At 46.3% G+C, this 13300-nt stretch overlaps 1 protein-coding gene across 1 annotated transcript in view; it reads left to right on the plus strand.

Moving 5' to 3' along the window:
- Window positions 1-562: 562 nt before the first annotated feature.
- Window positions 563-13300, plus strand: part of PXDC1 (PX domain containing 1) — a 39979-nt gene continuing 27241 nt past the window's right edge. The window contains exon 1 of the mRNA XM_081873177.1: window positions 563-1915. Coding sequence (XP_081729303.1) covers window positions 1660-1915 — 256 coding nt within the window. The 5' untranslated portion in view covers window positions 563-1659. The remainder of the gene's footprint in view (window positions 1916-13300) is intronic.

A 13300-nucleotide genomic window follows, 5' to 3' on the forward strand; every position in this document is an offset into this window, starting at 1 on the left:
TTAAGAGCATTTAAATGCGCGCTTGTGGAAATTGATGGAATAAGATGTTGACCAAATAGGGCAAGCCCCACATCAGCATCTCTGGGGCAGCCACTAGGCCCCCACCATTCTGGCGGAGTGCCTTTTACAGCTTGCTTCCTGGCAAGCGGTGGCTGCCTGGGTCTAGCTGCCATTTCCAAGGAGTACTGTGGGAAATATGAATGGTGACTGGACCCAGCTGTCCAAATAAGCCCACCGTGACCGGGATCCGCGGGTGGAAGCGGGATCCACCGCCAGCGGGCGCTTTGGAATGAGGTCCTCAAACCTACAGCCGGCTCTGGAACAGGATTTCTATTATGCAGCTTCTTAAAACCATCGGAGACGCCTTTTGTGTGCGGCTGCTGTTTTGTTTTCAGGCTGTCGCTGCTGGAAAGGATTGTCGTAGGAAGTGCTGGAAGAGTATCTCTCTTTTTTCCCTTGCTCTCTGGACAGATCTGCCCCGCCCTTTCCAGCTGTTGCGAAGGCGGAGAGAGAGAGAGAGAGAGAGAGAGAGAGAGAGAGAGAAGAGTTTGGACTCTCTCTCTCTTTCCGGAACAGTCCCCAGTAGGGTAGGGCGAGCGCGAAAAGCTGCGCCACGCTCGGCTTTTTCGACGCCCGCCCATACTCAGGACTGCGTGGAAACAAACGCGCGTGGAAGCCGAAAACTCGCCGCTTGTTCGACGGGCAAACCTGCTCTGCTCCGGAGAGGGAAAACAATCGCTGAACTTATCTTCGCCAAAACCAGCTGCGGCTTGTTTGCAAGGAAAACCTCTTGGGGGGAGGTTGCCATTCCTTGCCATTCTATTCTTCCCCAGGACTAGAAACTTAGGGATGGAGGAAAACGCAAGCAAGGAATCCGCTCCTTTTCGCCGCCGCTTCCGATCCCACCCGCCCTTCATTAACCTGTCTCCGTTTCTCAGTTACGTTAAATAATAATGATAATACGCCACTGTTTTCTACCGATGTCCGACCAATAGCTGATCCACGCAGCAGCCGCAGGAAGGGACTCTCGGGGAGTGGGCTGCCTGTCTCCCAGTTTCCTTCCACGTGTTGCATTGGGGCAATCGGAAGCCACCTTTGGCGCGCCCAGCCAACCGCCCTTTTGCGTGCGTGTTTTGCAACAAGCTCTTTGCCCCGCCAGCGAAGTATTTCGGATTCTTCGGAAGCTCAGATTGCAAAAAAAAAAAAGGAGAGAGAAAAGGGGAAGAGTTTTTAACGCGCGCGCACAGCACGTACTAAGGCGCTCCTCCGTGGCATTGGTTGGGCCGTCGTCGGATCCTCGCCTCTGGCTCAAGTAGTGTCCCCAAAGCGGAAAGGGGCCGGTTGGCTCGAGGGCAACTCTCCGGGCGCGATCCCGCGCTGGTGGACACGCAGGGAGGCAAGTGGAAGCGAGGAGGAGCCGGAGGAGGAGGAGGGCGGAGACCTCCCCCTTTCCCGGGCCAAGAGCGCAGAGGAGGCGCCGGGCCGCTTTACGCGCAGCTCCGAGGGGAGCGCGCCTGGCCGAAAGCGACGCCGCCTAGCCCTGCGATGGCGGGTTCCCGTCCTCTTCGCTGAATCGGGCGCGCCTGGGAGGACGGAGGCGGTCCGCTCCCGTCCAGTCCCCGGCCGGCGGAGGGGTTATGCGCCTCGGGCAGCGGCGGGATGGCCTCGGCCGTGTTTGAGGGCACCTCTCTGGTGAACATGTTCGTGCGCGGCTGCTGGGTCAACGGCATCCGGAGGCTCATCATCAACCGGCAAGGCGACGAGGAGGAGTTCTTCGAGATCCGCACCGAGTGGTCGGACAGGAACGTGCTCTACTTGCACCGCAGCTACTCGGATCTGGGCCGCCTCTTCAAGCGCCTGCTCGACTCCTTCCCCGAGGATCGCCCCGAGCTGTCACAGTCCCCCTTGCTCCAAGGTTGGCACGGGTTTCCCCGCTCTCCCTCTCCCCCCCCCCTTCTATCCCTCGCCCTCGTTTCGCTTTGCGCTCCTTGCCGAGTCTCCGTTAACTCGGAAGGGAGTTGAGCTAAAATCAGAGCGGAGCTTCCTTTCTCGGAATTGGGGAGACTTGAGGAGGGTCCTCTTCCTCTCGTTCCCCTTTCAATCCTTTGCTGGTGGGTTTCACTACGAGCATGTGCAGAGTGCCTCTCTAGCTGCAGGGCAGGATTACAGCCAGGACTACGCCCTAGGGCCCGAGTTCGATTTTCCAGCAGGAACATAGGAAGGGAAATAAGGAAGAGTGGGATGGGTGGGAATCCAATAGCCAGGCTTAATTGGAGGCGAGGGTCCTCGGGCTTGGCTGCTTCGACTCCAAGACTTAAGTCCTGGGATGTATGGAATGCTTTGTACAGAGTGCCTCTGATCATGTGCAAAAGTAACTGCTGATCATGAAATAAAAAAATTCATTCCAGTAGCACCTTAGAGACCAACTAAGTTAATTATTGGTATGAGCTTTCGTGTGCATGCACACTTCGTAACTGCTGGTAATGACGGTGTGAACCCAGATTGTGTATGTCTTTGGCCCTTTAATCCAGTGGACTCTCATCATGTGTATAACACTAGGGGTGCGATTGCTAGAATTCACTCCTAAAACTACTGTAGCTCTGATAGCTGCTGTATGAGGAACTGCATTTATCTAGACCTGTCTGCTCTGCTGGCACTTTGGCATGCTTTTAGATGACACTCGTGCGGAATAAGAAGCAGACGAGGACACTGATTGGTAATTTTGTGCAGGAGTTTAGTGAGCAAACCCTTCCCCCGCCATGTCAATCACTCACCTTGATTGCTGATAGCCTTTTCGACTCTCAGTGCTGATCTCTGGCCCTGTGTACGCTTTTGAGTGTTGGGTTGTGCTGATTCAGCATATGGCATCAAACGTGTGCAAACAGTCTTTGGACATGCTGATAAGTGAGTCAGGTACTAGCCTGAGATGAAGGTATATTGCCCAGTGATCTGTGCCAGAGGCAGGAGGCTAATTTGCAGAGCATCCTATATCTTGGGAAGTGTAGGAGGGCTGATTGGTCCATTCTAGTCTAGTCTTTCAGATTTCTAAACCTTCCGGTCTTAAAAGACTCCAGGCAGGTGATTGGCTTGGCACCGATATTAAAAAGTATAGGTAGCATAGCAACCTAAGAAATGCCCCATTTCCACTCAGCATATCTTAGTTATCTCAGGTGGCCTAGTCTCAGAGTGGGGTCTAGGGAGCATTGGCCCTTCACGTTCAGCTGAATGACTCTTCCAAATAATCAGGAAGGAACAGCCCCACAGGAAGTTGTGAGGCAGTTTTGACAAGTGACAATTATACAGAGTTATGCATTTCCTGACTGCAATCCAGAAGTAATAACTATGTTGGCAAGTTTTGCATTTGGTTTTGAAATGGCTCTCTCCTTGAAAATGTGTGGTAAATAATGGACAACAAACCCACGCACCCCTGATTTTGGATTGTATTGAATGCTATTCTTACCCAGAGTTGATCCACTGAATTTAATGAACATTAAACTTAGGCCCATGAATCTCAGTAGGTCTACTCTGAGTAAAACCATCATACAGCTCAGTTAGCAGCGCATGAGACTCTTAATCTCAGGACTGTGGATTTGAGCCCCACTTTGGGTGGAAAATTCCTTCATTGCATGGGGTTGGACGAGATGACCCTTGTGGCCCTTTCCAGCTCTATAATTCTATGATCTATGAACTAAGAACCCATCTTTTTAAATTGTACATTCATAATTTCTGCTCATGGTTGTATTAGGATGGTTATATGGAGTCAATGTGGTTTGTGCCTGCAAAAGTTCTGGTGTGGACATACTGCTTCTTTAATGAATGGTGCACATTTTGTAGTGTCCTACTGAAATCTCGTAGCTTTGCTATACCACCGATGTTCCAGGGTGGGAGGGGAGGGCAGTTTGGCCCCGCTTTTGCTGTGCTAGTGTGCAAGAGTGGCCCTTCAGATGGCAGTCACACAGCAAAGGTGGGGATGAATCGCAGGACAACTAATAAAGCGGAATGATTTGTGAATGGGCTAATATAAATCTAATGCATAATTATTGTGTCCACCACACGTTGCAGAACACACCTTCAAAACAAAACAAAAACAAAGCCAGTCAGGAGGGTCACCATATCTGAGAGTCTAGCACAGCACTTTTAATTTGATGCCCAGTGTGGGCTTTCAACAAATTGCAGTATTTACAAACAATTTTTTTTGCATTTTTTGTAAATGCAAAGATGGTTGATCAACACTTTCAATACATAAGCCACTTTTATCCTTGCAACAAGTCTGTGAGGTGTCCCTGTTGTAACACAGCGCCTTGATCCTCTGCTAATGACATCCCAAATGCAACAGGGTTGCCTTGTAAACTAAGCTGGCTTACAGCAGCTTCATTAATTGTGTTGAGGACTCTTTAAAGTGAAGGACAAAAGAAAACAAAGGAGAAAGGCAGGCTTAGGACTTAAGTGTGTGAATTATGGTATTAGCCATTTTTGCCCAATATAACTGATGGCATATGCATGTAATTACTATCCATAATGAAGTATATCTCCCCCCCCCCCCAGTACAGTAGAAAAAGTGGTTTTACGGCAATCTTATAGCCAATCTATGCACATAACGAAAAGCACATAATAAACACTTACTGGAATTGTACCACTTTAGAATGCAAGGGAGCAGAGCATAATACTAATACTAATACTAATACTAATAATAATAGTTTGTTTGCGCTCACCACGTTAAACAGCAACAACTGAGTATGCAAAAAAATGGCACGCATGAAAAATGACACTAGCTTAGATTCCCTTTTGCTGACATTCTCACTTTTTATGCACAGGAAGTTTGGGATGTAGAAAAGGACTCAAGCTTTCCTAGGCATGTGGGTTGTCTTTTTAGCATTGCTTTATGTGATAAATAGCTGCTTGCCCATAACAACAAACTCAGTAGTCCAAGGAGAATGTTTTGCTTTAGGTTTTTTTTTTTTTAAATGTTATTACTATTCTTGGCAATTGTTTTAGGGGAGTCAAAAAGGATAGGTGTGCCTTACATCTCAGTTTATGGCTGTGCGTGCACACCATACATTTAAAATACATTTTAAGCACATGCACCTCCCAAGAACCTGGGAGCTGTAGCTTATTAATGGTGCTGGGAATTGTAGCTCTGTGAAGTTCTACTCTAAAACTGTAGTGTGGTGTAGTGGTTAGAGTGTTGGACTAGGACCTGGTTGACCAGGGTTCAAATCCCCCCTGCCTTCAACCAAGAAGCTCGCTGAGTGACCTTGTGCCTCTCAGTCTAACCCATGGGTAGGCAAACTAAGGCCCAGGGACTGGATCAGGCCCAATCTCCTTCTAAATCCAGCCCACGGACAGTCCGGGAATAAGTGTGTTTATACATGAGTAGAATGTGTCCTTTTATCTAAAATGCATCTCTGGGTTATTTGTGGGCCCTGCCTGGTGTTTTTACATGAGTAGAATGTGTGCTTTTATTTAAAATGCATCTCTGGGTTATTGTGGGGTATAGGAATTCGTTCACCCCCCCAAATATATCCACCCCCCCCACAAGGTCTGAGGGACAGTGGACCGGCCCCCTGCTGAAAAATTTTGGTCTAGCCTACCTCACAGGGTTGTTGTGGGAAGGGGAGAGGCATGAATTCCTTGGAGCAAAAGGTGGGGTAAAAGTGAAATAAATAAAAAGTTTTTCAGGAGAAGCAACAAGGGTCAGCTGGGGTGGGGAAATGCCGCAAAGTGAATGGGATTGGGTGTCCCCCGTGTGACACTGTATCAAGCCATACACACACACACACACACACACACACACACACACACACATATGCACATGTGTCAGCTGGATGTCAAGAAGAAATGCTACAAAGTCACGTGGAAATACTGGGCAGACAGCAGGGGATCTGTTGTCATCGTTTGGCTCTGATTGCTGGGAAACTGAACTGGGCAATCAAACTCTATGTACACAGGCTGCACCTAGAGGCTGCAGGAGACTTTGAGTACAATTGCAGACAGGCAAGGGAAAGAGGGGCACAGAGAAGAGCCTGGATGGCTGCCTCTGCTTCACCAAACTGCAAAACAGGGACTGATCTATTTGGACAGAGGAGCTCAGAGTCTGCTGAAGGTTTTACTGGATGCTGCAACTAGACTGGCAAAACGAAAGAAACTGGCAGTCTTACCCTGTGTGTCACCATCTTATAGAGAATTTCATATTTGTTGTTGTAGTAGTAGTAGTAGTAATAATAATAATAATAATAATAATAATAATAATAATAATTTATTTATACCCTGTCCATCTGGCTGGGTTCCCCCAGCCACTCTGGGCAGCTTCCAACAGAATATTAAAATACAGTAATGCATCAAACATTAAAAGCTTACCTAAACAGGGCTGCCTTCAGATGTCTTCTAAAAGTCTGGTAGTTGTTGTTCTCTTTGACATCTGGTGGGAGGGCGTTCCACAGGGTGGGTGCCACTACCGAGAAGGCCCTCTGCCTGGTTCCCTGTAACTTGGCTTCTCGCAGCGAGGGAACCGCCTGAATGCCCTCGGCACTGGACCTCAGTGTCTGGGCGGAATGATGGAGACACTCCTTCAGGTGTACTGGACCAATATTTATGATGGCCATAAATATCCCATAAGCAGTGTTTGAAATTGGCCGGGCACATTTTGCATCAGTCTTTTGACCGCTTGCGACCAAGTGAAGATGCCTCAGTGCCAGGGTAGCGTCTGACGTCTCCTCCATCTTGGAGGTGCATGTCTGGGGATCCTTGGATCTGGACTGTTTCCACACACTAATACCCCACCCTGTAGAATCCTGTCTGTTATATTTTATATGCACAGTCAGAATGAATTTCTGGAACCAACATGCCTTTTTCTGAGCAGCCTGAGCAGGAGCAGTCATCCTTAAGAGAAAGAGGTTGGAATCAGCCAGTATGCATGTGGACTGTCCCTGGATCATGGGACTCTTCTTCTTTAAGTTCTCAAAGCTCTGAACCTAGCTTAAGGTTGCCATCTGAACTAGCCAGATGTTCAACTGACACTCAATCACAGTCAGTCCAGCATTCAAAAAATAAGACTTTAGAGCTGCCTTGCCCCAAAAGGGCAACTAGGAATTCTGTTTTGGCGACCGCAGCCTTGGTTTAAGGGGCTATTTGGCACCTAGCTTTGGTATATATCTGAGTTTCTAATACAGTGGTAGCTCAGGTTACATACGCTTCAGGTTACAAACTCCGCTAACTCAGAAATAGTGCTTCAGGTTAAGAACTTTGCTTCAGGATAAGAACAGATATCGTGCTCCGGCAGCACGACAGCAGCAGGAGGCCCCATTAACTAAATTGGTACCTCAGGTTAAGAACAGTTTCAGGTTAAGAACAGACCTCCGGAACGAATTAAGTTCTTAACCTGAGGTACCACTGTACTGCCCATAAGCCCCTAGCAAAGCCTGCTGGGCAGCCCTCATTTGAGGCCAGGCTACATATTTTTAGACACTCACCTGGAAACAACCCTGAGATGACTTTACGCTCACTTTCTAAGCCAGAGATGCGGCAATTGTGCCCTTCCAGGTGTTGCTGGACTCCAGCTCCCATCAGTCGCAGTTAACATGGTCGGGGATTGATGGGAGTTGTGGTCCAGCAGCATTGAGAGTTCACCTCTGTGCAAATCCATTCGAGTTAATTCCATCAAAACTCTCAAGCATATGATGCCAGGCAGGCTGCAATCACTCTCAGCTCCCCATGTTCCTGGAAGTCAGACACCTTGCAGTGAGAACACTGGGTGCAGCAAAGAGCCTTGTGCCTTAAATAATCAATACAGTGGTACCTCGGGTTAAGAACTTAATTCGTTCTGGAGGTCCGTTCTTAACCTGAAACTGTTCTTAACCTGAGGTACCACTTTAGCTAATGGGGCCTCCTGCTGCCACTGCACGACTTCTGTTCTCATCCTGAAGCAAAGTTCTTAACCCGAGGTACTATTTCTGGGTTAGTGAAGTCTGTAACATGAAGCATCTGCAACCTGAGGTACTACTGTATAGAGAAATCAAGGGGTGTACATGGATGTATGAAGTGGCCCCGGGTCACCCAGCCATAGGTGGCTGACCAGCCTACTGAGAAATTCTTCAGCCAGCCTTTCTGTTCCTTTTCAGCTCATGGGCCATAGAAGCTGTGGCATGCTCTGTCTGTGCCAGGCTGCATTTCCTTCAGCTCACTTCCCCATCTTTCCCTAAGTCTTTAAGCTAGTCAAGTTTCTTCACTCTCTGCCTCTAATGGAATCCTCCCCTAACCACCGCTACTGCTCCCACCCCCTCAAGTATTTGGACTATTTCATTCTGCTCTGCTTCTGCCACTTCAATCTTCACTGCATTGTTTTTTGGGCTGTTGTTTCCTTTTGTGATCTTGGAAATGTGAAGTTGTTTCCACATTGGTTTGTGCTTTGCTGGCAGCAGGAGGGAGGGAGGGAGGAATTTGGCTGAGACTCACTGTCCTGAAGCGCCCCCTGCAGACAGCTCTGGAGCACTGCTGCTGAAACCTAGAGACGAACCCAATCGGGTTTGTTTTTCTAAAATACTTTGCAAGCATTCTTGCTGTTCTGCCATTTGCACATCAGATTGTGGGTGTGTATTTGGTCTCCTTGGGGGAAAAATGTCTTATTTGCTAGCTTCCCAGTGAATTGATTGTGACCTCATACCATGTACTATCATCAAATAGTGCTGAAGGTCTATTCATTTTGCTTGTAAAGACCCCTGATTCAATCTCCAGGTAGAGCTCAGAAAAGATTCCTCTCTGATATACCCAAGACAGCTACTGGTGGTCAGTACGGATCTATGTTTCTAACATGAGGCACAGAGAACAGGTGACGTGCCCGTTTATTTTGCGATTCCTGTTGATAAGGCAAAATGAAGGTGTCAGGAGTTACACCAAACTTTAAAGAATACCATCCATTTGCAGAGCCCTTCGCTAGTAGCAATTTGTTCAATAAAGTATGCACGAAAAGCTATCTCTATTCCTTGGGTTTATATAGCTTGTTTTGTATCCTCTCTCAAATGTTAATGAAAATTTGCAGGGCAAGAAGTTGTAGACTAACAGGTAAACATTCAAATCCTTATGGATTCATTTACAGCAAACTAATATGTTTGATCTCCTGCCAACCTAGCAGTTTGAAAGCATGTCAAAGTGCAAGTAGATAAATAGGTACCACTCCAGCGGGAAGGTAAACGGCATTTCTGTGTGCTGCTCTGGTTCGCCAGAAGTGGCTTAGTCATGCTGGCCACATGACCCGGAAGTTGTACGCCGGCTCCCTCGGCCAGTAAAGCGAGATGAGAGCGCAACCCCAGTTGGCAATGACTGGACCTAATGGTCAGGGGTCCCTTTACCTTTACCACGTTTGATATCTTCCCACATGGTCACCACCCAAAACTTCACTAACACTGTGATACTGTGTACACAGTATTTCTTATTAATATCTTTTAGTGGGCTAATTTATTGTACACTGCTTTTTCTTTTCTTTTCTGCCTGGGAACATAAAACCTCTTGGATGACTTTTACCTCCTGAGACTGACCCAGATGTATATCACTATTTAATATATGTGATTCAAACATGGTTATTATATACAGGGTGTTTCATGTTCCTTTCTTTCTTTGCTTGATCCTCAGCAATTGTTCACTTACAAAGATTTTGCATTTGGACAAAGGGCCCTTGGATAAAAAGAATTATTGGAAGTGCACTATTATTGCGAACTAGCAAAATGCTGCCCATTATTATCAGTGGAAGAATATATGCAGACCAAGGGAGGACTTGCGTGTTGCGGAGACTTCAGAGAGGATGCAGTTGAGCTTCATCTGCTGTGTATGATATTGCTTTACATGTACAGTGCAGATAAGGGTATATTCACTTAATGTGTGAAGGGGTTCAAATGTTTTGTTGCTGCTCTAATTCTGTGAAGGTGATGTTATTTGTTGGGGTGGGCAGAGTCAGAAACTCAGATATATAAGCTAGGCACCAAATGGCTCTTTAAACCAAGGTCACAGTTGCCAAAACAGAATGTATAGTTGCCCATTTTTTGATAAGATGGCTCTAGCGCAGCCTTTCTCAACCTGTAGGTCCCCAGATGTTGTTGAACTACAACTCCCATCACCCCTAGCTAGCAAGGCCAGAGCTCAGGGATGATGAGAGTTGTAGTCCAACAACATCTGGGGACCCACAGGTTGAGAACTCTGCTCTAGAGTCTTATTTTTCACGGACAGTGATGGATTCTCAGTTAAACATCTGGCTAGTTCAGATGACAACCTTGAGCTGGGTTTAGAACTTTGAGAACTTCATCCAGGGACATACCACATCAGTGTTCGAAACTCTAATTGTTCTAGGCGCATTTTGCAACCGAGAATTTCATTAGTGCGAGCAGTTTCTGAGCTCTGGGCGCAGTACTGCGCCTAAGATTTCAGATTAAAACTGCTGAGTGGAAGGTAAGGAGGACCTTTTTCTGCCTCCCCACTTCCAGCTACTCTCTGAAGACTGGAGAAGAGACCCTCTTAAAAATATTAGGGGGGTGGGCAGGGGAAGGACTGGACCATGTGAAAAATGAATATAATATTTTAGCTGCAGTTCATTCATTTTCAGCTTTGTATTCTTGTTATTAAAAAGTGTGCCTAGACATTCCATTGTTGCGCCCATAACCTAGGTTTCAGGTGCCATTTAGCTTCTAGCTTTCATATCTCAGCTTCTAACACTGGTCTGCATATATATTGGCCTATTCCTACCACTTTGCGGGCAGGACAGTGTGATGAGGCAAGTGAAGACCAGCGCTGTTCACTGCTGCTTCTCAGGCTGCACTGAAAAAGTACTTTGGTTCCAGAAATTCATTCCGAGTGTGCAGATAAATTATAACTGATAGACATCTACAGGATGGGGTATTAGTGTGTGGAAACAGTCCAGAACCAATGACCCCCAGATGGTGGAGTTGTCAGGCGCCATCCTGGCACCCAGGCATCTTCACTTGGTCCCCAGTGGTTGATAGCCAGGTGCAAAATGCGCCTGGCTCCTGGCTAATTTCGAACACTGGGGATGGAGCAATGTCAGGCAGACCACTTAAAGAGAGCTGGTGGGTTGTACAACTTGGTAGGAATCAAATCATGCAGGCCATTTTTTAAGAAGTCGTTTGTTTCCTATAGCAGCCTTATTTTGTTCATTATTACATTTTTATCCCACCTGTCCGAGGAACTCAAGGTGATGTACATCGTTCTCCTCCTCAACAACCACTTTGTGAGTACGGTACATTGGGCTGAGACTTTCAGCTATACAGTGGTACCTCAGGTTAAGTACTTAATTCGTTCCAGAGGTCCGTTCTTAACCTGAAACTGTTCTTAACCTGAAGCACCACTTTAGCTAATGGGGCCTCCTGCTGCCATCACGCCGCCAGAGCACAATTTCTGTTCTCATCCTGAAGCAAAGTTCTTAACCTGAAGCACTATTTCTGGGTTAGCGGAGTCTGTAACCTGAAGCAGATGTAACCTGAAGCGAATGTAACCTGAGGTACCACTGTTCAGGGGAACCTCGGTTTTTGAACGTAATCCGTTCCTGATGACCATTTGACTTCCGAAATGTTCAAAAACTGAAAACTCAATACAGAATCCTCAATACAATAGAGTAATTCAAAACGGAAGCTGTGTGGCATGTTTGGCTTCTGAAAAGCGTTCGAAAACCAAAGCAGTTACTTCTGGGTTTTCGGCATTCGAAAGCCGAAACGTTGGACTTCCGAGATGCTTGAAAACCGAGGTTCCACTGTATTAGTAAAATACAGTCTGTTATAACACTGTGACACCAGATGGTGCTGTAGAACTCTATGAATTTTTCCACTGTGAGGGGTTTTTCAGAGTTTTTTTTAATATACTAATAAATACTAATACTAAGAAGAAGAAGAAGAAGAAGAAGAAGAAGAAGAAGAAGAAGAAGAAGAAGTTTTATTTCTACCTCGCCCTCCCCCGCCAAGATCGGGCTCAGGGCAACCAACACCAAGTATAAAAACAATTGATTAAAATACAACATAAAAACAAGATTAAAATCCAACATTAAAATACAGCCTCATTTCAGTAGAAACTCAAATAAAAAACTTTTGGGGGGTGAAAACGTCAAATCTTCACCAAGGCTGTGTAGATGCAGCCAGAGATTGTGAATGGCCCAGGGCTGAGCCGGGATTTGAACCCTGGATTCCAAGATCCTACTACATCAAACTAGTTGGTTCAAATCATGATGTTTAGATAGTATTTAATAAGTTGTGGTGTTTGGACTCTAAGGCACATTTGGAGCAGATTTTCCTCTTCAAAGAATTCTGGGCACTCTAATTTGTTAAGGGTTGCTGGGAGTTATAGCTCTGTAAGAGGTAAACTGTATTGTCCAGAATTATTTGAGGGAAAGGGTGTGTTTTGAATGTGCTTTAAATGTATAGTGTCTATGCAGCCTAGGTGCCCAAAAGTACAACTCCACTACCCTGGAATTTGAATTGTGACTTTTAGCCACTGCAATTAAGGAGTCAACACTACAGAGTACTACAGTGTTTTTCTGGATAGCTGAAGTTAGGGCTACCATATGTCCAGATTTTCCCGGACATTACCTGGATTTCAAAGGTGGAATTGATGGCTGAGGGGAATTTCCGAAAGGTGGTCCTGGAACTGAGACAAGTCAATCGAAACATCATGTATTTTTGGCGTTCTTGTAAAAGAAATAAAAGCGCTCAACAATTTTGGGCTCTTCCATAGTGGTGAAGAGCATTTGTACATACAGTGGTACCTCGGATTACATACGCTTCAGGTTACAGACTCCGCTAACCCAGAAATAGTACCTCAGGTTAAGAACTTTGCTTCAGGATGAGAACAGAAATTGTATTCCAGCAGAACAGCAGCAGCAGGAGGCTCCATTAGCTAAAGTGGTGCTTCAGGTTAAGAACAGTTTCAGGTTAAGAACAGACCTCTGGAACGAATTAAGTACTTAACCCAAGGTACCACTGTATGCATTAGGCATGTACGCTGTTCTACAGGTTTCTCCTTGTCTCCTGGCAGTCTGTAACTTTGTTGAAGCAAACCAAGCGTTTCCAAAGGCAGCGGCTGCAGTTGCTATGCTGTGGCAGTAAAGATAGCTTCACAATTGATGCCCCGCATCAGTTGTGACACATTTTATTGTCGGCAGTGTCAACAGTGCATTAACGGAGCCTGCTCAGAATCTTTGTCAGGCAAACAAAGGCTCTGGCTCTTTAATTATCTAGCTGAAAGTAAGTTTTTGGCTGCCTCGTTCTCCTTTGCAAGGAGTTGTTGTTTTTAATATGGCATGGGCTGTACA

This window comes from Podarcis erhardii (genome assembly GCF_964252035.2).
Source record: "Podarcis erhardii genome assembly, chromosome: 8".
NCBI classification, from domain to species: Eukaryota; Metazoa; Chordata; class Lepidosauria; order Squamata; family Lacertidae; genus Podarcis; species Podarcis erhardii.